Raw genomic sequence first — 26,595 nt, 5'->3', positions numbered from 1 at the left:
TCTGGCCGCACCATGCATCAGCAGTGTCAGTATGACTTCAGACGGCTTGCCAGTATGGTCGTCTGGATTTAAAGTTTTGTTCAAGCCATTGGCGACAAGCCGCATCACTTGAGTACACGGAAAAAGGTCCAAGAGAGGTTAAACGTAAGAATACGTAAACAAATTTTTTTACGGTTGGCTTACGTATGAGTATACAGAGAAGGGTCTGAAAGAGTTAAACGTAGGAATACGTAAACTAATTTCTTTTTACGGTTGATGTACGTACTGAGTCCTTCTTAAGGACTTGCCGTGTTTCTCAAAGTGTCCGTTTATGAATTGCGGAAAGTGCTCGGCAACACATTGCCTCCAGGTTTCTACGTAAACTTGAGCAAATTTTTTTACAGTGTACGACTGTGAAGCAGGTGTAGAATTTGAAATGTTCACAATATCGCCAGGTTGCCAGTGCAACAAAGCCGAGTGCGTTGCCTTCAAACAGCAGAGGTCATGGTGTCAGCACGTAGCACGCGGTTTTCCGTCTGGCATCTTAAGCGAACGCAAAACAGGCTGAACAATGTGGCCAGATTTGTTTTAACCCACTTTTGAGTCCATGTCCGGCGGTGCTCTTAAATCATTAATGCCAGAAAACGCGGTAAGGAACACGTAGCTAACTCCATTCCACATAGGCTATTAACCAGGAGACACTGAGAATGTCTAAGAGGCCAGTTTTTTTTTTTTTCAAGTAAAGCGGAATACAAGTGCCTTTCATCTCCCGGTCATCCAGCTGACTCTTCTACCGAAGTTAATGTACCAAAATTACTGGCGGGTGTGGAACCAAGACAAATGCATAAATTGCCTTTTTGGTACTCCGGAGTCACTTCCTTCAAGCATGAACTGAACACCGATGATACCAGTTGTATTATCTATGCCGTGACGTCAGGAAATGCGGTTCTGTGTCGTGAAAAGACTGGCAGGCTGTTAAAGTTTATTGTATTTTTTTGCGGCCTATAAAATGTACGCATTTTGGTTCAACACAATGTATGCTTCGGGCCCCTCTGCTTATTTTTTATTATCTTCCGTGTTACCCTGCTACGATTATTTTTTTTATAATACCAAACGTTCAGAAGCGGCCAGCCGCTTAGCGACCTTCGGCAATGCTTCGAGCGTGGTAAAAACCGGTCTTACCTGGCTGCACAAGCGCTTAGGAAATAGCACTCCGTCTTTATTGAGCGAGGAGAATCATGCCTGTAGTACGAAGATGAAAAAATACTATACAGCTATTAACAACTACCGACCGCGAAACTCCACCCCTGCTGTAATGTGCATACAAGGGTGCGTGGTGATCAGGCGCCTAATTGTTTCCGAGTGGTCTACACCTGTGCAGTGGCGCCTTATACCCTCACCGTGTTCCGTAACGAAAGCATTTTCTTCGCTTGCCATTCGTCCTAATACTGCGCAAGAGAAAAGAAAGCCGCTCCTTCCCGTATTTATGAATGATTCCAGTTTTATTGTGATAAAGAAGACTTCCTTGCGCGGTACTGGAGCAAAAGAACAAAAAATGCACGAAAGACACGTGTGACTCGAAATGGTACAAGAAAGATTCATCTAACAAAAACATTTCCGGGGGCAAGAATAACCACAACTTGATGATAAAGAAAGTGTGTCTGAGGTCGCAATGAAAGCGATTTAACGGCGGGTTGAACGCAGGTCTGTGCATTTGCACTTATTCAAACCAGCTTTTGCCTTTTCTTTAGCTTTTTATATTCGTGGAGCCGAATGAATAACGTTTGGTGTCATTACTGTTTTCACCCCTTGTAGGTAGCAGATAAAAAGAGGACCGTATTTGTTCTGTGAAAGCAGCCTTCAAATGGTTCGATAACAATTGAACTTTTCCGCAAGTACGAAAACCTACCGACAGAATCGGAATGTGAATTTAACTTTATCCCCAGTTTTCCAATGGATCTCTGAAATCACACCTGCCATGAAGGGTCATAGCTCTAACGTAACTGTACACTTGAGAGAGCTTCGTCTTTTTTCAGCAGATCGGCTCGGCTCTTTGTATGTAAGGCCAGCGAATATTCCTGGAGGGATCCCTTCTGGGCAACGATGACATTTTCTTCAGGCGTTGGGCAAGTGGAGGTTCTTCGGAATGCGCACGTCGCCGAAGTTCTCCTGGTAGGTGATGCAGTACACAGCGAACCAGTCGACGTCGTTGAAGGTCAGGCTTCCAGGAAGCGTGAGCGTTATGTCTTGACCCGTGTAGCCCTTCTTTATCTTGACTCTGCGACGAGAGAAAATTTTAAAGTAAGACATATGGCACTTATTACAAAACATCCGTATCAAATTCCAGCTCCGCATCGAATTTCACCGCGTCCAGTATATTTGAGATGGAGCCAACGAATCCCATTTTTTCTCTTTTCTAAGTAATGCATCTACCAAACCTGTCCCTTCGTGAAGTCTTTTTTTTCAAAGGACTACCATTTGAATGGCATATGCTGCACTTCACTCATAATTAGCCGCTGATATCCTAGATTAGTGACAGGCGTGAAGCACCTTATGGCATTGCCTAGTCCCACAGCTCAAAACCATTTCTGCCGAATAGCGTTGTAGCGTAGTCAGTAAAAGGCTATCCGCTGAGATTAGCAAAACTCATAACTACGAGAAAAAAACATTTGACGCCCCGTACATTACCTCTAAACCTCCTTCTAGAGCGCTGCATTGCTGCACACTCTCCCTCGAATTCATTATGCGAGCAGCTGCTGAGCATTCGCTCTAAGATTGATCATATCGGCCTGTATAACACCTATACCCAACAAGATATTCATGCCGTTATATTTGCCTGAGGGTTTCATATTGCATTCCGTCCATGAAAAGTTAACAGCTTTGAAGCAATAGAGCCTGGGTTTCTTAGAACACACTACAGGCTTCTGACAAGGCGCTTGGATCGCAATTTTCTTTTTTGGCTCTTATACAAACAGACGCATGCGCAAACAAAGTATACAAAGGCACTTTTTGACATGTTTTAAAGTCGTCGTTTCCATGTTACCATAAGAAAATGCGCCTGAACGTTCTTTCAAAGTTTCTTGTGAGCGTGCGAGCCGCGGCTGAAGGAGATAAAGATACTTGGCAGAAGTGGTGATAAGAAGACACGTGAATTATTAGAAGCGTTTCACATCGGGAAGAGGGGGCATGACTGTGTGAAAGACACGTCAGTTAATATTTTGCAGGCAGAATACAGATACCTTGAGGACGCATTGAGATATGACAATTTGTTTCTTTACTGCGCATGTCTCGTTTTATGTATATCTTTTCGCTCTCTTACCTGCGAATAAATCAGATGAAGTTAGCGCCTGTCCTGTGTGTTCCTCCTCATGTGTGCGTGTTCCTGGGCGCTTGAATTCATTTCAATATAAGCTATGCACCATCTAGCCCAAACAGAAGTTTTGTTAAATTATCTTCTGACGTAGCGAGCGAGGAAAATAAGCATAGGTCCAGGTTGACTGTTGGCCACGAACACTGCTGTGAGTGTTTTTTTTTTAATTATAGGAATGATTCCTCACGAGTAGTTTCGTCGCTATGGCGGATTATGCTGCCGACTTGGTTGGTTGGTTGGTTGGTTGGCCTCAAGTAGAATGGCACATACCCACTACGGGGGAGTGGCCAAGACACAGGCGGTGAACTGTTGGAATGATTAAGAGCTTTAGAGGTAAAGGAGTATTAATAGGGTATAGGCTGACAGATTGGACGACGCAGCGAAAGGGGACCTGTTAGCAGGGAGATCGAAGATGGGAGGACGGCATTATGTGCAAATTTGAATGCAACATATGGAATGGTTTAATTTTGTATTGACTGAAAGAGAGACAGAAATAATAATAATAATAATAACAATAATAAATTAAAAGTTTGATAATCAGAAAAATGAAAACAAATAGAAAAAAATATATATAATAATATTAGCATGGGAGTCGCTGTGTTTCTAAAAGAAATTTTTGAACTGCACAGCGCGCACTCCTGTTGCTTCGTCCAAGCGAAGTAGCGCCAAAGGAAAGAACAACCTCAGTGGACACAGGCAGACCCAGCTGGTGAAACGGATTTTCTAATAAGCGCCTCCTCAAAGAAGAGAATCGGCGGCAGAACAGCAGGAAGTGATCCACTGTCTCAGGCTCGGCACAAAATGGACACAGTGGAGAAACCGCCAGCCCAGATCTGTGAAGGTAGAAATTAAGCAGAGGAACTCGGCTTCGCAAACGCGTGAAAGAGACCTCCAGTCTGCGCGAACTCCAGTCTTTGCTGCTCCAAGGGTGCAGAAGATGCTTGTATTCGGGGGATAAAGTAAGCGCCGAGGCTGAAAATTCCTGAAATATTGTGTAACTGCGAAACCTCACCGCAGCTGTATATGCGCACGTTGGCAGGACAGCAATTATTGGGCCACAGAGAGAGGCCCTTGCTAATGAATCAGCAACCTCATTTAACTGAATGCCCACGTGACCCGGTACCCAAAGCAACCTCACCGAATTTAGATGAAGGGGGATCAGCTGCTTAAATAGGCGTAATGCCCGAGACTCAGAGGGTGATGATAATGAAAAGCAAATAGATAGAGAGTCCGTCATAACCATGACTTTGGAAACGGCAGGATCTAATTTACGTAAGGCTAGAATGACAGCTAATAATTCGGCCAGATAAATTGGAGTGAAGTCAGGGAGACGGAGAGAAAAGGACCAACCCAATGCAGGTGAAAAAATGCCCACACCTGCCTTTTCACGATCCTGCGAGGCATCGGTAGCAATGAGAATATGAAAAGGAAAGGATCTTAGGTGGTCCTGTAACAAACCGAGAAGGAGAGGAAAGGGCTGGAGCTTGGCATTCGATGGGAAAATGTTATCAAATGCAATCTCGACTGAAGGTGAGATGTTATGCAGTGGATGGATATCTGTGAGCTTAATGTTTAAGGGATCGAGGAGAGACTGCACGAAACATATCTGCGGAGTATGCAAACGAGACCAGGTGGCATTTAAAAAGACGGCGGGCTGACTAAGAAATATTACATTGGATGTGTGGAGAGGAGAGTCGCACAAATTTAAAAAGGTTTGGACTGTTAAAAGGCGAAATCTGGCTAATAAAGATGGAATTCGCGCCTCAAGGTGCAGGACAACATTAGCTACATACTTTGGAAGTCCCAAGCAGAGGCGCAACGCCTCACGCTCCAAGAGCACAAGCGGTCGAAGTTTATAGGCAGGAGCTCCTGAGAATAAAACACATCCGAACTCCAAAATTGGGCGGACATACATTTTATAGATCAGCAGAAGTGTGTGCCTTCTCATCCCTGACCTAGCGCTGCAAAGCCGACGCAGGATGCCAATGGCCCGAACTCCTTTTACAGAAACTTGCTCAATGTGAGGCCGCCAGGAAAGAGTAGAGTCATAGATCACTCCAAGATACTTCACTGTTTGAACCTGAGGAATTATATGATTTCTATAAGAAACGCAGATATGTACAGGATGAGAAACCGGGAAGACCAACAAGGCGCATTTGTTCACATTGAGGGACAGATGAATACTTCCTAACCAGTTCTCCACTGCATTTTCATTCTCCTTTACAGAATTTCTTCATCCTGCATCTTACAGGACTGGCTCATAATATTTCTCAGTGAACTATGTTCATAATTGCTTCGAGATGCCGACTCAATAAATTCTGGCTAACGCAGACTTCGTGGAAGCCATATTTTGACTTCTGAATTAGGAAGCAACCCTAGTTGAACCCGTTTTTCGAGTCGGTGGTGGCTTGAGATAATTTCCGCACCAATGAAAAATGTTTTAGTCGCGCGGAAGGCGATGGATGAAAAGAAAGTTGCTTTGCTTTGCAGCAATTAAAGCTAACTTTTTAGCGCCCTCAGCAGGTACGGTCAACTACTCAGCCTGCTTACTCTCCGGTTGGAGTAGGGATCTTGGTGGCGCCTGTGTGGGTGACCTTCGCTCCTTTGCCGACCAGGAAGTACACGTCTGCAAGAGAGGCACGAGGGTAAAAAAAAAGGAAAGGGGTACAGGACACGTGAAACTTCATCGCGCCTTTCGTGGCGACGTGCTACCTGTGTATAAGTAAAAAGTGATTCTAGTTTACATTTTACAAAGCATCGTCAATGCCTCGGAAAACTAAGCTCTTCTTTCTTATAGAACGTTAAACCCCATAAACTGAACCTAAACGATCTTCTTTTAGGAACATTATTTCCTTCTAGGCACTAGTGTGTTGTAAGACATCATTTTCAGCTGCAGAAAACTCCGAAAGAGTAAATGGGGCATGCCATTTAATTGGCAACTAGCAATGTTGCTAGCAGTCTGGCCTGTTTACGCCATGCAACTTTCATTGGATTCGAGCTGTTTCAGCTTTATGCCAAAGTAGAAAGTCAAGCTTCTAAAAAAAGGGGGGGGGGGCTCAATTTTTTAGCATGTTTACACTGCCTGATGGGTAAGAAAACAAAAGCACAAGGCAGAAATGGGGCTTCTTGTAAGTCAATCCCTATGCTCACATATCACATAGAATAACTTATTAGGTGCACTCCTCGTCACAGTCCGAGGAGATGAGAAGACGTGCGACATGCAATCTGCCGGCTATCGTCGCGGATGCAGCAGTAGAGAGTCGTACCTGGTCCGGCCCCGTCGTAGGTGAACTTGGGGATGAAGATCTTCTTCTTGCTTTTGAGCACGATAGGACCGGAGCCGACATTGTGCGCCCGCTTGGTCAAAGCAGGCAACGTCACGGGTGCGGCAGCCTTTGACCCAGCCTTGGCTGCTGGCAGAGGGGACTGCATTGAGAGAGGGCGCATGGAGAGACTGTAAGCACTCAAGTGTTTTGTTCATTTTTACGTCGTCTATAAATTCCTGCTAGCAGCCACGTGTAGGTCGGCTATCAAATGCACGGTCCTTCACTCTTTGATCCTCGTGTTTGCCCGCCCTGACATGTTGACCACGTGCGAGTAAGACCGGTTTCTAGCGACCACGAGTTATTTCCCCCTCAAGTTCAGGGACCGAAGAATTCTTTCGCCAGCAGGTTACGCAAAAACGAAGACCGGCTGATAGCGGTAAAACACGAAGAAAAGGCAATATTTTCAGGACGTCAAAAGGTTTTTTAGTTGCACCAGCCACACAACTTCGAGAGCTGACGGGTCGACGACACCATACCTTTTGCAGTGCATGCCCACGACCACTACAAAAGATTGAAAACAATCTCCAGAAACATTTTCCATGAGGTTAGATTCATAGACACAATCAAAAGCCAAAATCTTGCGCTATGATTTCTTTCTTGGATGTCTCCGTTTTGAAAATTTTGTAACATTTGCACCAATTATGCAGTTACCGAAATTCCAGTGCACATTGGTTTACACTGTGGAAAGGCGCCCGAACCGGATTTGTTTTATGCGAAGCATATTACTAGAGCTACACTACAGCCCGTTGAGAGCGGCGGTGGAGCTACCATTGACCTTTAGCGTGACCACGTGACACCACGTGACAACATGACGTCACAGCACAGGAGAGATGGGCTGCCGGATCGCGCGGTCGGCCGCGGCGGTGGAGGCTCCACATCAGAGGCGCGGCGGCTGACCACGTGACAACATGACGTCACAGCAGAGGAGAGATGGGCTGCCGGCTCGCGCGGTCGGCCGCGGCGGTGGAGGCTCCACATCAGAGGCGCCGCAGCTGACCACGTGACGCTACAGCAGCGGTATAAAGCTGAGCTTGCCTCGCTCTCCGGGCACTTACGAGGCGGCCAGGTGTTGGGATGCCGCCTAGAAGCAGGGCTGATTTGAACGAGAAGCGAAAGCTTCAGCGTGCCACAGAGACCGATGAAGAGCGGGATGAACGTCAACCAAGGAAAGCCATGTATTACCAAGCCTAGCCATCATTATGCTTCGCATCTGACTAGGCTTAACCTTAGCTAAGCCTCAGCCATTTTTTTTTTCAAGACAGCCTTCAAACAAGTGTCTGTATTTTCTAAAGACTAAATCGGTAGCAAATATTTAGCCGGTGTACAAATTTACCTATGCACGACGTGTCACGCTACATCGGCGATGCTCATAAACCAACGGAGTCTTGAGATATGGTGGATCAAAAATTTGCGCTTGAAAGAATACACAGTTTTTGACGACTTTGAAGACCACTCTTTATTCATGCCGTATACAGCTACTTCCTGATAATCGGGAACTAAAGAGATCACTGAACTTTCGTTTCAAAGCACTCAGCATATTAAATACTCTCCTCGTGAATCTCTTAAACACCTCACAGTAGTCATCAACCGTGCAGTCAATCTCAACGCAGCCAGTAATCCCAAGGGCCGAGTCGAAACCTGCAGACTTGTTGTGGCCTGCTTTTTCGTCGCTATGGAAACAGTGCTACACCGAGCGGTCAAGGTCCCCCTCGGGTTTGTTTACATGAGATAGCCCAGCAGTTCAGTGGCTAACGATACCATTCTCTGCGTCGACAAGGGGCGCCCTTATTCAACTCTGAACTGGTGTCAGACACGCCATGAAATGCTGTATGTTGGCCACCACTTTCGTTTTCTTACCCGAGCTGACCTGCCGCCGATAGGAGACCACCGGACTCCCCTGATGAAACTCGTGACGTCTCTTGCGACACGGTGATGAAGCGAGCCGCTCCTGGTGAAAGGAAGGAAAATAGTCACCGGCAAGATTACTCAACACGCACACATTACGACATAAAGTCGAAAAGTATTGAGCTGTTAATGAGATGAAAAAAGGTCCCCTGACCAAGCAGGGGGCACCCTGCGCACACCTTACTTAAATCATTTTCACACTTTATTCGGGGCTACACTAGTTGGGTATTCAGAGCGTTACCACTTGCTGTTCTCTGCGGTTGCCGCTACTGCTGTTGTGTCAACTTCCAGCTTAAATTCACAGTGACAACAGCCTGCTGGCCCTACTCGTGCTACTGAACGCAACTGCGGCGCCGCGGTCATTTTTACGCCTAGTTGCTTGAATCTCTGAAGGCCTAAATTCTCCACTTACTAAAAATGGTGATGAGACATTGTGAGAAAACGATTTCCCGACAATTATAAACAGGCAAGATGACAGACTTGTCAAAGGTGGCCTCTGGCTGATGGCGAAAAATTAAGGAGCTAGAAATGAAATGGTCATTTCATGTATTGTTTTTCACGACTCTGTATGCTTTCCGAAAAATCTGGAAACGTATGAGCATGTGACGCCGCTCGAGCACTAATTTTGGCACCATTTGTTCCTATCTGATTTTGTGTTTTTTCTTCATTCTCTTTGTCAGCTGCTCGCCTCTTCAGACACATCGAGTCAGCCTAGCTTTTCGCAGCGGTTGTTTGCGGGTATAGACGGAACCACCTGCTTTATTCGTAAGGTGCGGCTCCATCTCTGTAATGAGGTCTAATCTAGCCACCAAAGCGTTTAATAAATTTTTAGCCCCGCCGCGGTGGCTCAGTGGTTACAGCGTTCGGCTGCTGACCCGAAAGACGCGGGTTCGATCCCGGCCGCGGAGGCCGAAGTTTGATGAAGGTGAAGTTCTAGAGGCCCGTGTACTGTGCGATGTCAGTGGACGTTAAAGAACCCCAGGTGGTTGAAATTTCCGGAGCCCTTCACTACGGCGTCCCTCATAGACTGAGTTGCTTTGGGACATTAAACCCCAATAAACCAATAAATCATTATGAGCTTTCGTTTGTAAGCGTGTTTCCTTTCAGCCGTAAAATGAATCGATAGTCTTGAAAATGATAGATGTTTATCGATACTGCCGAATGGTGCCTGCAAAGTCATCATTTTCATAGCTCTTTCGTTTCAATGAGACCACCTTATCATTATTTCAACGAGTATTTACCTAATCAGCTATCTCGCCACCTCATGAGATACCAGTTTATTCTGGAATCTTTTCTTTCACACTGCTCGCATGCTCTAATCTTGTGTCTTCTGCTCCAATGGACGTCAGCATTTTCTTCCATTAAGCCTGCTCCTAGCAGTAAAAAAAAAATACCAGAGCGTCCTCGTTCATAAGGATTTTCGCGTCACAGAACAAATGACTTGTGGCTTTTATGCATGCGGTTGTAACTTGGGGCGCGAATGAACCTAATAAATGTAACACAAGAGGAACCGTACCTGTGTGGTCGCAGCAAGTTGAGTCGCTGTTCTTCGTCAGCCACAAAACCATGTGCTGCAAATGGTAAAACGAGAGAAAGCCAAACAGGTCTTTACATGTATGCGTGGAAGAATAGCATGGCCATATCCACCGGCAACTCTGTTTTAACTAGTGGCACACGTGGGTAGGTAGGTAAATTGGTTATAAATGTTGCTACTGGGTCATAACAATGCAGTGCGGAAAGCTCTACGTGAGATATAAATGTGCCGCTTCCCTCTATCTCATGCTTCCACCATCTAAAGTGTTGTGTTTGGTTTAGGAGAATTCATTGCTTTACGCTGCTCACAGACCTGAGACAGGACGAGCCCATGTCATACTTGGTCTGGTCGTAGAGTGCTTGGTTGCATCATATCGTACACCATGCGTCTTATGAAACTGTAGGAACGAAATATTTTCTCGAAATTGCCGCCTTGTTCTTCGAAAAGAGAACTCGTATTTCATTATTAGTTCTTCCTGGAAAGAATTTGGCACATTCTTCAACCTGATGCCCCTATACAATTTACCAACAGGACTGTGCAATTTCACAGTATTTTCTCAAAGGCTACATATGAAGTGTGTATTTACGTAGAGCCAGTAGCATACGTATGATGTGCCGGTGCATCGTCCTCGTGGAAGCACTACTAAGATTCAAAAGAAAGCACTCTAGAGAGGTTTGTCAGGTGTGAAAAGGAATTTAGTTAAGTTAGAAACAATCCCAACCTAGAAAAATGGTTGGCGTTCTTTATAACTTGAATTAATCAGCACTACTAATAATTTGTTGTATTCTAAAGCTATAAAACATAAGCGAATGAGTTTAATAACTAGGGATGCATCGCCATAGAGTTGAGACATCAGTGAATATGCCAAACATAAATGTAAAAACTGCGCCCATATGAACGTTGAAGCATCCTTTCTCGCTATTCAGTCGAGGTTAATGTGAATAAGGCAAAACTGTTGGTTTTGAACCAGTTCGATGGAGTTCGTCAATCAGTATTAAGGAACACTCCAGCTGCGGAACAAAAAATACACTTTAAAAAGTTAGTACCTCAAGAACCTGGCTGGAATTACAGGCAAAGGATGTTCACTGAGCATCACGTGACAATGGAATCACTTAAAATTCATTTTAGGCCCGCTGTCAATCAGCTGGAGTCTGTTGGAGCACATTACCAATCGCCTCCGCACCAACGGTCACGGACTGTGCTTAGGAGTTATTAATTCAGAGCGCTGTACAGATGCATTGCTTCCAGAAGGGTCGAGAACTTTGAAGGAAGGAAGATCCTCCGTGCGAAGGAAGACGGGAATATGCGACTGCCCGTCTAGGGCAGGCCAACCTGGGTAGCATTTCGCCGAGAACTTTGAGAACGCTCATTCGAGCATGCAGAATGTGGCCCAACCACAGTTTTTTGGCAATATAAACCAGTGAAACTGTCCCCCACGATACCAGTAGAACTTCATCAACAAGGAAAAGTTGAGAAAATCATTCAGTGCATTTTCTGCGCGAAAACAGGTCGAAGAGCAGCGAACAATGAATTCTTGAAGTCAGCGAAAGAATGCTGAATACAAAAGAGCAAACTGGCGGTAACCGGACTACAGCAGCCCACGACGGAGAGGCGGACGTTCCAGGACGTGCAGTCCCGCAACGCTGGGGCGGAGAGCACAAAAGCACACTGCCGTGCTCCCAATCGTGCACGAGCGGGGTGCCGGCCGGCGAAGAGCCAGCCACGGGGTCTCAGCGGTCACCCGGAAGCCGTTGACGAGCAGTGTGGACACAGAGCGGGGGCTGCAGCACGGTTGGCCGAGCGCCGCGCACGAGACGAGGCCACAGGACGCGTTCCCGCGAAGCCACACCGTCGTCCGCCGATCGAGCGCATCGACGGACGAGCCGCGCGTCTCAACGAAGCAACACGCTGGGACCCACAAAACGAGGACGCTGGCACGGGCAACTAGCTGCATAGTGCGCGGAGTGCGTAAGGTTCTCCCATCCCCTGCTCACAGTTCATTATGACGTCAGGTGTTGTTAAAATAACGTCATCAAATAAAAAGGTAACCTGGTCATGCGAACAGTGGTCTACATTAAGAGCTGTAGTGTCTGGACAATTGTCATGTGACCAGTCAATAATCAACGGGTAATAAGAACGCATGACTCTCATCGCTACTGTTAAACTAGTATCTCTACCCCAGAAACAGTTCGTTGTCACGTTCAACCTTCCTGGTCTTCCTTACACATCAAACTGACTTGGAACATTGAGTGACGTTAGGTAAACGACCCTCATATGTTAACCTTTCAGATTCAAAAAAGACATAAGGCACACAGTTGCAGAGCGGCAAATCCTTACCTCGCCCCATCGGCAGAACGATTTAGTCACGTGTAAACAGAATAATGGAAGATTTCGGAATTCATGTGCTAAATGCAGCGTGTAAAACCGAAACACACACTGCGCTGTGTTGCATGTCAGCGTTCAGGGAAATAATGTACAGCTAACGTAAAGTGCATTTGTACAATTGGAGTCGAAATTATCTGATCTGCCCTCTAAGTTCCGGATCGCGCTGCGCTGCATGCGTTTGCCACCTGAGTCATGCACTTCTGATGTCGAGACCGGCGCACTGCACTGATCTCGACGCCATGAGTTCATCATCTGGTGGCTCACGCATTCAACGCGGCACAGTTCGGAACTTTCAGGTGGGTCAGAGACTTTTGACTCCAACTGTACGTTCATCTATCTGGTGGGATCACCAACACGCGTTTTACCGTCCTTAGATGGAGAAACTCAAATCAATTATTCTTTTCTCGACTCAGAATCAATTACAAATTGTTTGTTCAAGGGAGTATTGGGCAGCAACAGACTGCAAAAGAGCAAGCTTCCGAAGAATGCCGGATCAATTACGCCAGACGGAGACGAGAATGGGATGGATAACTCTATTGGTTCTTTGGAAGAAGGTAGGATGCTTGGATCATTTGTACAAGAATTAACAGTTGCTCGCTTTTCTCTTACGGCCGTTGTCAACGCTGCATGAACAACGCCTCAGGACCGCAAGGGCTTGCGCCCTGCGCAAGTTACCGGTGGTCGTAATTGCCATTCCGAACAAATACTCTCTACCCATTGGTGTCTTTTCGATACACAACCGCCGTTTCTAATTGAAAACCTGGCTCATTAGCCGCGTCGGTCAAAACGATGAATCATATTGCCTGGTTTCGAAGAAGCGCAGAGACGAGGTGGTAGAGAGGATCGGCATAGAGGAATATCGCAGGTGAGTTTCTGTAATTATGATCTCTCGTCGAGTAGTCGTACTCAAAACGCTTAACACACAGGCTTGATTAGCCGAGGCTCTCAGGTGATCTGGGCGCAGAATAATCAGTACATTGAGGAACCATCCGCCAGTAAGTAAATACTAATAAGCTTACTTATAATGAAACTCTATCGGCGACTCTGCTAAATACGACTGTTTGGAGCATGAAAAGCTGATCCTGAAATGATATAAATTTATATCTTTATAAATGAACTGAAGGACGGAAAAGGACCTGATCGACCTGTGAAGCCCTAAGTATGGCCTGTCTGGCTTCGTCGGTGCTTCCGGCAGTTCAGTTGCCTTGATACGCGCTTAACTCGACCACGCTGGACGCCAACAGCGTGCGAAAGTACGGCGACAAGCGAGCGAACGCCGTGGTGGACGGACGGACTTGACGGAAGAGGCCGCTTCCTCGAACCCGTCATCAGACTCTGCGACACGCGTGGTAAAAGCAAACGCCTCACTGTCCGTTCCTTTCCGGCGTGTGTCCCGACGACGAGGCCTCGACCGGAGGGCTTTCCTTCGTGCGCATGTCACTTTCACTGGGACGCGATTGACAGCACGGCCGCGCGCGAGCGGTAGCGGAAGAGGAGATCGTACCCGCTGCCCTTCATTTTAGTGTCCTCGCAAAGAGCTTTGGTGTCAATTTGAGCATCAAAAATGGCACATACTTAGTGGCTGTAGTTAAAGCGGACAACCATGAGAAGGGACGAAGCGTCAGGCTTACGGAGAATGAAAGCAGTGATTAAAAACAAATAATCTCTCAGACTTTGGTGAAACACGCATTATATTATAACGAATTAAATCCGCAAATCTAGCCGAGACACGAATATTAACCCTTCTCTTCCGACAAGATACACAGACGCTAATTGTAAAAGTGTTGACCTTGTATTGCGTGGTCTGCGGCTACTGTCAACTTTTCACGCCGCCAAGACGAATACAACACAGCTAAAAATGTGTATTGGTTTTGAATCTACATACAGTTGGACAATTAAGAAAGCGCGAGAGAACATAGACTTAAAGGAATATGCAATTACTGCACCGTCTTCGCTACATGCAGTGTGAAGAAATGAGCCCCGTCTCACATGCAATCTGCATCACGTGTGCTAGATGCAATATCGATTCGGAAATGTTGTGGCAGTTGGAAAATCCGTGAGCTAAAAAGCTGTCCCTGCCCTCACCACTCACATCACTGCTAAATCCTAGTTTTAAACTCGCCTTGTTCAGGAAGAAAAAAGCGTAATGTAGTCTGTGAGGCAAGCTCAGGAAAGTTTCTCATCCGGCTTCGGAGTGAGGGCGACTGGGCAAAGTAGGTAATCTGCTTTGCGTGAGGACCAGAAACGCAATAAAATATAGCGGGAAATTAATTAGGAGAAAGTTTACCCAAACGCACAAAATCTAGTCCGGAGCGGTTCAAAATACTGTCGACCGAAAGCGTGAGGTATAAAGTGAGTGAATGCATCATACCTGTGGTCGGTAATCAGCAGCGAATAGCTTACAGCAGGAAATAAACGGAGGGCAGTGGGGAATTTGCCCTGGCAGTTTGAGCAAAGGATGTTTGCAATTGAATTTCATCCAAGGAACAATGTCACAGCTAGTGCTGCATGGGTTCCTTCTTCAATGCAAATGTTTCGTGTATCTTGCGTGATATCAACATGCCCCCAATTCATTTGAAGAGCATTCATTGCCTTGCACACACAAGGCGTGGTCAGAAGCATGCCACAAATTCAGCGTTCCAGGGCTGCGCCTCATGCGTAACGAAAGTATGCTTATAGCCGGATGCGGCTCAGATTTCAGACACCGCTTTGATTTCTTTTTTCGGACACATTTAGCGCTTGCAAAAAAACGCATTGCAACCGTAATAACGTGGTCGAATGAGCACACTTCCCTCTATGAGGCACCGCGGTGGCAGCGTCCACTGGTGGCACATTCTCTCTCCTCTACCCTGTAGTCATCAATAATTCTGACCTTGAATACTATTCTGGAGTCGACGACGTACGAAGTGATGGTGCTCTTAACTCTTTTTGCCGAAGTGCATACTAGTGCTCATTTTCACCACAAAGCCAGGCAAAGCATATCTGAACCAATGCCATCTCAGCACATTGACAGAGGGCTACTCATTGAGACCTCAATTCCTGGTGATGAGGAGTGGTAGTTAAGACAGGAGCCACGACTGCTGGGGCTAAGATCCTAAAAATGCCACGCACAGAAACACGTCCGTATGAATACACTGTAGCCTAGTAAAGTGGCTCGGCAGGGGACTTCCTGTTTTTCCTTCTTACAAACGACGCTAATCAAATATGGAACAGCGTCTTTCACACCCGTCACGGAAGCTCTGAGGCGTGCCCAAGGCTCCGAGCGCCTTGCGGCACCAGTTTCGTTTTCCGTGGGTTGCAAAACAGCGAAACAAAAATATCCCACTTTGCCCTTCTTACAAGGACGCCGTGTTTTCCCTGGACCACTTGACCCCTGCTCTTGAATCTTCCATGTAGATTCATCGTAGAGGACAAACTTGCTGGCAAGACTTAATGTTAGCCGAGCAAGCAGATGGATGGAACGACATGCACGATGCATTTTCCAGGGTCGAGAGTACACTTTCCTTTGGCACATACTAAAGATGAGTCAGAGAGTGTAAAAAGAAAACGCGTGAGGGATGACGTAACTGAAAAAAGAGATGCTTCTCTCAAGTCCGTTGCGTTATCTGAAGGCGCTGTTTTTCTTGATAAGGCTAACCTTAGTAAGCGAGGGAAGTGCACAAAAACGAGGAAGAATAAAAAAGAAACAGACCGACAAGCGCTTTTTCTATGTCTACTCTGGAAGCTTTTTGCGGTGTTATCGTTATCTATGCGTCAACAACTCTTTCCTGGCTCGCTGTGTGGTCGTTAACATGAAAAAAAAATGATAGGTGTAATGTTAAGAGACAGGAAGAGGGCAGAGTGGGTGAAGGTACAAAGGCGGGTTAATGCCATCCTAGTTGAAATGAAGAGGAATAAATGGGCTTGGGCAGGGCATGTAATGCGAAGGCAAGATAACCGCTGGTCCTTAAGGGTAACGGAGTTAATTCCTAAAGAAGTCAAGCGTAGTAGGGGGCGGAAGAAAGTTCGGTGGGCGGATGAGATTAAGAAGTTTGCGGAGGTATGGTGGCCGTAGCTGGCAAAGAACATGGTTAATTGGAGAGACATGGGAGAGGCCTCTGCCCTGCAGTGGGCGTAGTCTGGCAGGTGCTGTTAATGATTACCACTCGCCCACTACCCTATGCTGCTAACATTAAACTTAGTAGAGCCAAACTTAGTTTCGTTGTTGGCCTTTCAGGGATGCCTATTACCCCTTGTTTTTTTTTTCTTTTTCCCGAAGATATCAGTGTACAGTCTTTGTCAAAAGTATGCAGCCAAAGAGGTCTGCTTCTGAGTCCTGCAGCGCGGCTCCTATTGCATACTCAGGGACCCCAATCTCAGGAAGGTGGGAGCAACTTAAATCCTCAACGCTCCCAAGCTTAGTGCTGTGAAATGTGCTTAAGAGCCCCGCTACACAGCTTGGAAGCAAACCCCATGGGCTGTTTAATTTTGACGAAGACTGTACATGGGCTTTGTTCCAGGTATTCGCGATAGGCCTTGATACCCTTCCTCGAAATTCCATTTGACACACAAGTGGGGCCAATCACTTTCTCACTTAGCACGGACTGCTTCTTTTCTATCAATTTTAGCTCTTCCTTTAACAGAGGTGGCGAAAGCCGTTGCTTTCGCGAGATGCATGAAGACACATGCGGTAGCTATTATGGTGACCAGACAGAACAAATTTTCTTTCTTGTTTACCAAATGCTGCGACCACAAGTTACTGCTACTAAATATTTTACTTTAAAATGAGTGTTGCCAGAGCATGGTGACAATTTTTACGCTAATTTTGCAGAGCAAAGCATTCATTTTCAAGCGCAAGAAAGTCACATATTTCCATACTCACGTTTATCCAACAAGTTACTTTCCAGTAGCAGTTCTTTGATCATGGTGCTTAATCGAAATGCGTCTGGCTTCAGCAAAAAGCACAAAATTTGTCTCTCGCCTTTAACAGTGTCCCTCATTTTACGCACTTGGAATCATATAGGCGGCGGTGACGGAGGCTAACCAGCAAAATGCCCTTCTGTTCTCAGTGTTGGAATATCTTACGTATGGTCTTCAGCCAGCTTCGGTGAAAAATTAGGAGCCTAAAGCTGAGGATTCAGGCCAATCGCAGATTGCGGAAGGCTCAATAAAAAAGTGACTGAGCCATCACGTGACTATGCTTGGCGGTCAAATGTTTAGGGGAATCCCCCAAGGTGGAGTAGATTTGTAATAAGGGAGTAATTACTCATTGACATCCACCCGAGCGCAGCCACACGGCTACAAAGGAAAGCTATACAGCTTTCTCAGAAACTTCGTAGTTAAAGAATAATTCGTCCTGGTCCGGGATGAATGCCAATGAGTAATTACTCCCTGACTACAAATCTACTCCACCTTGGGGGATTCCCTTAAATATTTGACCAACACTGTTCCCACTTCGAGTTAATAATCAATTCGCTCTGGCCCTACCATAAGCCTGCCGTCCCGGTTAGCTCAATTGGTAGAGCGACTGCTCCGGTGAAGCGGTGGTCCCGGGTTCGAACCCCGGACGAGGAAGAAATTTTCTTTAACTGCGAAGTTTCTGAGAAAGCTGTATAGCTTTCCTTTGTAGCCGTATGGCTGCGCTCGGGTGGATGCCAATGACTATGCCTGTCGTTACGGCCGGTATTTTCACGCGGTAGCTGTTGCGGCCAGTGTGTTTCAAAACGTTGGAATTTGGCAATCTGCCGCTTTTACTCTTTTTTTCCCCCTCTTTTCAGTTATCTTGCCATCACGACACGGAGAAGGAACGGGAAAACAGAGCGTGACATCATGAGGTTCTCAGTATCACCATTTAAAAGCATCCATTAAGTTCACACTCACGCACAACACCGAAAAGAAGGCCAGCAGTGGAAACTGCAAGCTCGCTTCGCTCCTTTTGCTCCCAATTTCTAGGAATCGCCGAAGACGCCACACCATGCGCTCGCCGCTCTCGGATGCGAGGGTGTTTCACGCAGCCATAGCGGCCAGCAGTGCGATGTGAGAACTGCCGTTCTTTCGGTGGCTCTAGTTGAGAGCGTCGGTTGGTGCCAACTTGGCGCTCTACCAAGGCACGGCTGCCACGTGCGTCGCTACGCTCTGACGCCTCTTGCTGCAGCTCTCGCGTTGTCACTTTTTGCCGCGAGTCTAAGCACGCCGATTCACGGAGAAAAGCTCGGCTCTTAAGTGGAGCGCTCGTGCGCGTGGTGCCACGTGATTTGCGAGTTGGCTGCTGTTTGAGTTGAGGCAGCAGATAGAGGAGCTTCCAGTGGTGTAAGCATCTGAAGAGCCCGGCTTACTATTTCCTACGTTCCATGCGAAGGCCGGTTTAAAGTACACGGGCAAGGTCAGTCGATAAAAGCATTGAGAATTAACGAGTACGGAGGCTACACCTAGTCAAACAAACTGTGAGTGAATGGTTATACCTGTAGATATATGCCTGTGCGTTTGTACGCGCGTGTGCGTGTTTAGAGTGACGACCCAAGAAATGAAAACGAGACAAAAATAACCAGTTGGGATAAGCGTGTGACGTAGTTTTCGCATCAGACGCTGCGTATCGTTCTTATTCATCAAGGTAATACTTTTTCTCTCGATGAGAGACCCCAAATCTACACTAATACATCTCTGGTTTAATGCTTATAACGCTCTTTGTACGCTTTCTTTGGATGTCGCCCTTTTACGAATAAGGATTTTTAAATCTTACATACGCACAATATTTTGCGTTTCTTTCCCGGTTTGCGATGAGAATCATTTAAAAATCCTAAAAGGACAGGGAAATGCAATCAGTCCAGTAGGCAGGTTCGTAAAGCGTCTGGCGAGACCTGGAGCGCTTGCGGCGTTAGTTGATGACAACGAAAAGCCCTATTTCTATGTACGTCCCCTTTATCTGCCGAATATGAGACATTTTCTAATCTACGGATATCCAAAGCATATGCAAATGCCGTGCGAGAACATCCATGCTGCCGGTCATGAAGTCCCAAAAGCCCGGAGCGCGACAAAGTGACACCACGCGCCATGAAATTCTCCAAAACCGCTGCTCGGGATGATGAAATCGTAAGGATGGTCGCAAACCTACTAGCTGCCGGCACGATCTGCTTACTGCGAGAAGCGCTCTTCCGACTTCAAAGGTAACGGAGTTGGGACCGATCATTAGCTGGCAGCCGGCCACAAATTGCCAAAGACGATAAGTTCACATGGCATCAGCCATAGCCGCATGGCACGTCATAGGCAGGCTCAGGAATGTTGTGTGATGCCATCGCTAATTTCAACGGTTAGCTTCACACTTTCTTTTAGGAGGTGAAATACTGTTTGATCTCCGCATTTTGTGATGGTAACCGAAACTGGTCAATGTTTACTGCTCGACCCCACCTTTAGCCTCTTTCTCAGTAAAATTCAGACCCTCAGTCACTGCCCTTTGAAATAGTCTATTTGTTAGATGATAGGTGTGTGTGGTTATCTACCAGATTAAAGCGACAGCGTTGTCCCAAATAATGAGAGCGTCAGTGCTAAACCGTTAAGTTAGTATACCTAAAACCAATACCAATACCGAGAAGAATTTCTGCATCAAAAGGCACAAGAGACTTTCCTTTCTGTTTTTTTTTTGCTGCTGCACTGCAAATGAGTGCGGTACAGTTTTACCGCTGACTGAGAAATACGCGACACATAACTCATCCACTAATGCTGTTTTGGTGCGCCGAGTTTGGAATGTAAAAAGGAAAGTAGTGGCCCGCGCCGAGCAGGCGACACGTGCTCATTAAAATATTCCTTACTTGTCTGTGGAATCGCCTTGTCTGTCGTAAACATAAAGAATTCTTTGTGAAACCGGCTACAAGGAGAAAAAAAAGGAGAAAGACTTGTCGACTATTTGCTTCGAGAAGCGGTACGGATAGCCATAGAGCTCTCTTTCGCACACCGCGACAGCGCGAACTAGAAGACACTCTAAGGAAAACGTGAACCAGGCGCTCTATGAACCCACGACCCCACAGAACAGGTCCCCGAAAGCGCCGCTTCCTCAGTCCACCAAAATAACTTTCTCATTGTTCGCCGGGCGGCCGCGGAAGTTCTGGTCTATTACACGCAGCACTGTAAATACGCCGAGTCGATTTCCATGAAAAACTCTCATGCAAGTACATCTTTCTTCGACATCACTTTTGATTGCGAGGCAACTGTGGAATAACGTAAGACACTCTTATTAAGACGAAAGCCTTTAATGCCTCGTACTGTCGTTAGCAGACGCGTCGGCAGGAGTGTCGACAGACGCGTCGGCAGGAATGTCGACAGACGCGTCGGCAGGAGTGTCGACAGACGCGTCGGCAGGAATGTCGACAGACGCGTCGGCAGCCGTGTGGGCAGATTTGTCCGCCTTTCGGCGTCGCTGCGCCGAGGGTGGGAATCGAGCCAGGGCCTATGGCATTTGAAGAGGAGACGGTGCCACTCCGCCACGAAGGCTCAAGGTTCCAGCATGAATAAAGGCGCATCTAGTGAATGCATATGTTTCATAAATAAAATAAAAGAAATAAAGTCAGGAAAAGGAAAATAAAAATCAGAAAATAAGCAAAAATAAAAACGAAATAAAATAGGGTATGGAAAAAAATAAAAACAATAAAACCAAGAAAGGGAACAAAAATAAAAATATATAAAAATAAAAAAGTAAATAAAAGCAAACAGTGCGCCAGGAAACGCTTTCGCCTTGCAGCAATCTAGAGAGCCAAAGTGCCCCCTGAATTTTTTATATAGGGGAATTGTCTAACCTTCAAATGCCAAGCAGAGTCTTGCTTTGAAAGATTGTGAGCATTAGGTGGAAACGGTGTAACCTTCCTGTGCACAGCAAAATTTTGTTTTTAATGATTGTCCTGCGCTTACGCCTAGTAGTTGACTGGCATAGAAAATGAATGGGGTGCGTTTCTGACAATAAATAGCAAAAAACTAGAAGCGTCCCTAGGACGGATGTGCGGATATATTGATTGTTATGGTGCAATAATACGATATGTGAAAATATTTCATCCATAAACAACTTGCTCTTGAAAGTATGCTCTTGTATACAAGTTCGCCGCATGGCATCGTTATAAGAGAGTGCAAAAACGTGCTTGGTGGTACGTGTTTAGATTTTCTGCATGAACAGTCATTCTCTATATAGGTGGCACTTGTGCGTGATATGAACCCTGCAGTGTCATTTTCTAAATCAGCAAACCAACAAAGGAGAAGCTTGTGCGTGCAGCGTTTCCGGGCAGTTGTCTGTGGAAGCCCCTCTGGACTAGTTAATCTACCTGTGATTTCTTCTCATGCAGCGTTGAATGATATTCCACGCTTTGCGCTCACGCCATGGACTGTGGACGTGTTATTGCCGGGTGCAAGGCTTTCCGGGTGCCATTAGGTGCCCGGTTCAGAAAGAGTACAAATATCAAAGTAAAGCAGGTAGCAGCTATCAGCGAGGGTTTATGCGAGATCGGATCAGACTCCGGAAATGCGGGCAAGCGGAGCTAATTAAGCGTGCCGCGTTCGGTTGACACCGTCTCGTTTCGCCGCCTCGCGTTGATCGGAGGTCGAAGAGTGCTAAACAAAACAAATTCGAAGAAAACGGAAGGCGTGTTGACGCCGTGTTTTCTAATAACCCTATAAAGAAATGGCGCTGGCAGCCTATCGTGAGTGATGGTAGCGAGAATAATGAGCGTCTTCTGAATGGAACGGGTGAAGCATAAGGAATGCAAAAAGCAGCGGCGGGAGAATGACCGCAGTCCTCTACACTCGCAGTTCAAGTACAGCATACAAAAAAAAGAACGCTACGCTTCCGTTAGTTAGGTACAAACATGGCTATCTAGAACAGGCAGAAGCAAGTGGTAGAGGATGAGGAGGGTGGCAGACGTTTCGCCGGCAGCACTGCCATTCTGTGCGCCACCATTGATTGAAAACACCATGGTACGCATGCATAAGGTGTACACAGAGGCATTGCTAAGGAAATTGAAATGTAAATCTCTGTCCTGTATTTGTAATGTGTTTCCCAGAACTACATAGAGTGAACTTTTCGCAATGGTGGGGATATTTTAGCTGCTGATGCTTCCCACTGGATTCACCCGCCGAGGAAAAACGGTCAGCTTTTTCTTAGATAAGCTACTTATGCACCTTCCTTATAATTGCCAATGTTGCTTCAGCAGGCAGAGCTAAGTTTCATGTCATAAAATTCGTCGCAGTCAAAAATCTTTCTCTGAAGTCATGTCTTCTTAACACTGACAACAGAAGGCGACCCTCGCCACAATTATTCGAGTTTCTGTCTGTGCAACCAAAGACACTGTTCAGAGGTTCACTTAGTCAATTATGCAATGGCGTGTCTGCGGACATCTATCGAACGGCTTGTACGGTGTGAAGATTTATGATTACGCTGAAGCTATCAGCTGCATGACTCGCAATAAAGGCGTAGAAGCAGCAAGCCCGCATAGAGACATGACTTCCACCAAGGGATGAGAGGTAGGATCACAAACAAGCAAGCAATATAAGTGGCATTAACGACGCGTGTCGACAAGTGTTGCATCAACGTGCTGGTTTCGTCCACACTCTCTTGCGCCGAGTCGAAAGCACTCGCACCGCCTGGACGCCACTTTTTTGCGCAACCCTCCCAGCGAGTCTCGACATCTTTTCCGGAGCCGACACGGTACTTTCATTTGCACTGCGTGCGTCATTAATTACGCGGTCTTCTTAACACGACGTAACAGTTCTGACTCGCCCAACGTTTCGCTTAACTATGACGTTCATATGTAGGAGACACGTACTAATAATATTCAACCGAGAGAAATAAAAGTAGCCGCGACATCATTCATCAAGTTGATGCCCTTATACACAACACGTCAATATTTGTATCTCTCTTCTTAGACACCTCCGGTATAAGTACAACAAAGATTAGAATATTTTGCACAGTACCAGAATTTGTCAACTGATGTTTTGCGCAGCATGACCTAAGAAAATTCATTGTAATTCCCCATCAACGAACAAACAACTATGTGGACGTTTTCTATGGCATCCCACAAACACCATGTTATATCTTTGGACAACGGAAGCCCCGAACTCCAGACTCTTAAGAGCAATCCTGGCGAACATTACAAATCGTCGATTGGCCATCCTATACCAAGACACTGTCACTGCGGTGTGATATGTATGCGAAGTTTCATCTTCGTTCCAACACGTTCACCGTACAGGGAAAGAACCGGGCAGCTAGAAATCTGGCCGAGATGACAAGGAAATTTATGTTTCTCCATGTCGAGGCCTGTATTTAACATGCAATGCAAGCTGTATAATACTCTGCGACTCCTTTGCTTTATCTAGGTGGCCGGTGCTACTTCCTTCTGTCTCAAGATGCCCAGGGGATGGATGACTGGGTACGAACACAGTCAGGTTAAGGGCCATAGCACGTGGCACCTCATGCATTCCGATGAGTGCATGCTGACGTCACTCGATATGTGACTGCCATAAATGGGAGCCAGCTCCCTAGGATTGCACATAGTTTCGATGACTGGTAGGTTGCTTACTTGAATTGGTAATTAACTAAGAATATTATTTTTATCCCGCTAAGCTTTTACTGCCCTGCGAAGCAACGCTGCCCCATAAGTCCTCGATCACTACAGCCAAATCAGGCCCTATAATTATGCTAACACTGCCCGCAGCATTAGTGCGAGTCTTGTTCTCGAAAGCCTGAAGGCTCCGACTCTGTGCGGACTTCATCCCATCTCTCTAAAAACGGAAAATATCACTGCATGAACTTCGTATTGCCATCTCAGATATTGCTCTCCTCTTTGGCTATTTCTCCTTTCATTTTTTTTTAACGCTAGCGTTATCAATTCACATCACTGTGTTTCAGCTCAAAATTTACGATTCGTTAGAAAATACAGCGCTAAATCAGGTGTTGCGTATCTGGAGGCACGTGCAGCTCCTGTAGAAGACACATCATATGCATGGTTCACAACTGAATTTTAGAATCACTTGTTAACCTTCGGCTTAGAGTCGCCACTGTGAGCGGGTAATATATGGCGGAGGTAAGCGTACGCTCGTCAGATATATTAGATGCTGATATAGACCTTTCGTGATTGAATTAAATTTTTTTTAACATTCGCGCCATCTCTCGCAGGAAAGAACTGACAACGGAATCTGTTTCGCACGCGCCACCCGATCTCTATAAAAGCTCCCACTTACACGCCCACCAAGATGATCGCCCACACCATTGCACACATAGGCCCTGCGGCCCCGGAAAAGCTGTATAACGTCCTTTTTCGCCGCCAGATCTATCCCGGGGACAGCCCCCCTATACAGCTATCATTGCTAAAGCCAACAAAACGAAGCCCGGCGTATCGTATCCTGACTTGTGCGCCGTTTCTGTAGGAGGCATCGCTAATCCCCCTCACCTGCTTGTGTACGCTGCACCAGAAGTGCCACGGCGCCGATTAGCAGGAGCATGATGACAGTCGCCCTTGGAGACGATGCTGGGGACATGGTGGCAGCTCTGAAACTCATCGCGCACCACCGACTGACCCGAAGAGTTCGCGCCGCCGCCGCGTCTCCCCTTTATAAAAGTTCCTCTCGGCGGCCGACCTCAGACGTCCCCCTCTCCCACTGATCTCGCCGGTCCGGCAAGGTCGACAGGCCCCGAGGCGACGTGGTGGCGGCGCTGGCGAGAGGATGCCCTGCTTGGACGGGCCGGTCACGCGTCTCGTCAGTCGGCGCCGTGTGGCGAGCTGCGGACGAACCGGCCGACTACTGACCGGCGTGGTGTAGCGTCTGTCGAGTATGCCGGTACTGGCTGCTTGCTGGGGACGCCTTGGTGCGCGCGGCTTCCCGTTTCATCATAGCCGTTGAAGTATGGTGTGCTATGGTGCTTCATAACATTGCGCGGTATGGTATGGTATGGTATGGTATGGTATGGTATGGTATGGTATGGTATGGTATGGTATGGTATGGTATGGGACATGGTAGAGCATGCCATTTTATGGTATGGTTGGCATGGTATGCTATGATATGGTATGGTATGCTGTGCTATGGTACTTCATAACATGGCACACATAACATGGATATTATCAAGAATGGAGCAATAGAGAAATAAATAAGCGGCGAGTAATACTTCGACGACCTTAATGCACTGGCTACAGCGGGCCCATTGCTTTGGCCAAGTTGCACAGCTCGTAATATGCTGCATTGATCTACCGCACTAAACGCACACTATTACACTAGTAGCGAGTCTGAGAGCACCAGGCATTGTTTGCTTACGTTGCTTTGATTTCGCCACTCCTTACTTAACAGCAATGGGCGTTACGGAAATGGCAGACCTCGGTGCTCTCTCCCTCTCTCCTACGGCACTGGTCAGCTCTCAGAGGGAGCAGCTGTGCAAGTACCTTATTGTGTGGCTGCCATTGTATGGTGAACCTGTGTGTCTAGTCGGGTGGCTCACTGGTCCGCGGTTCAATGTTTCAAAGTTCCCGCTAGGCCAACGACGGCAGGCCATCGCGTGAAAAGGAGGTAATATTTTTGAGCGGCAGCGACACAATGTGGGAGATTTGTTGCCCATGGTATGCGGTAGCAAACACAAATTCCTGTCTCATGGAGCCAGGTTGCTTTGTCGCTAAGACGGCTGCGGTGCTATAGTTTTCGCTTTTATGAGGACAACGTACGTGTGCTGTGGGCACATGTCGAACTGTGAGAGAATATACACAGGTATTACTGCTATACCGAAGTTGTCTCAAGAAAGCCTACTCAGAGCAGAGGATTTAAAATACCGCGTTTTCACATGGCCTGTTTATTTTGAACATGTCAGTATGTGAAGCAAATAAAACGGCTCAATGGCAAGACATGGACCGTTTTTCGAGTAAATAAATTAGGGATATATTTTTACTCACTTTACTTTGCCGAACAAATGAATACGTGTCATTGTATCCTAAGTAAAAAACGTATAAACTTAAAAGGCTCGCCTTTGTAAGGTAGTAACCGCTACCATGGCAACCCGAACTACCTTGTTCATGCTTCTCGTTCCTCCGTTTTGCAAAACATAATCACTCTCTTACGGTAGCAGATGCTATATTTAAATATGTACTAAAAAGCTCAGTGAC

At 46.5% G+C, this 26,595-nt stretch overlaps 1 protein-coding gene across 1 annotated transcript; it reads right to left on the bottom strand.

Moving 5' to 3' along the window:
• Positions 1 to 1,454: 1,454 nt before the first annotated feature.
• Positions 1,455 to 25,061, bottom strand: LOC149360655 (protein Skeletor, isoforms B/C-like). The gene is made up of 6 exons (XM_089572437.1): positions 24,901 to 25,061; positions 10,097 to 10,151; positions 8,533 to 8,623; positions 6,616 to 6,775; positions 5,900 to 5,975; positions 1,455 to 2,257 (listed from the first exon to the last, which is right to left on the bottom strand). Exons 1-6 carry the CDS (start codon positions 25,007 to 25,009, stop codon positions 2,095 to 2,097), a joined length of 654 nt encoding a protein of 217 aa, XP_089428563.1. The 5' UTR covers positions 25,010 to 25,061; the 3' UTR covers positions 1,455 to 2,094.
• Between the last annotated feature and the right edge of the window lie 1,534 nt (positions 25,062 to 26,595).

This window comes from Amblyomma mixtum, chromosome 2, assembly GCF_055824585.1.
Source record: "Amblyomma mixtum isolate Tamu chromosome 2, ASM5582458v1, whole genome shotgun sequence".
NCBI classification, from domain to species: Eukaryota; Metazoa; Arthropoda; class Arachnida; order Ixodida; family Ixodidae; genus Amblyomma; species Amblyomma mixtum.
Note: the sequence above shows the minus strand (reverse complement) of the source record. Positions and strands in the feature narration are given on the sequence as shown.

Coding starts and splice junctions, on each gene's coding strand:
- LOC149360655 (XM_089572437.1), bottom strand. CDS start 25,009: ATGAGTTTCAGAGCTGCCACCATGTCCCCAGCATCGTCTCCAAGGGCG. Junction 6,776..8,532: donor TCGGCGGCAGGTCAGCTCGG/GTAAGAAAACGA, acceptor CTCTCAATGCAG/TCCCCTCTGCCAGCAGCCAA. Junction 2,258..5,899: donor ATCCCTACTCCAACCGGAGA/GTAAGCAGGCTG, acceptor CTCTCGTCGCAG/AGTCAAGATAAAGAAGGGCT.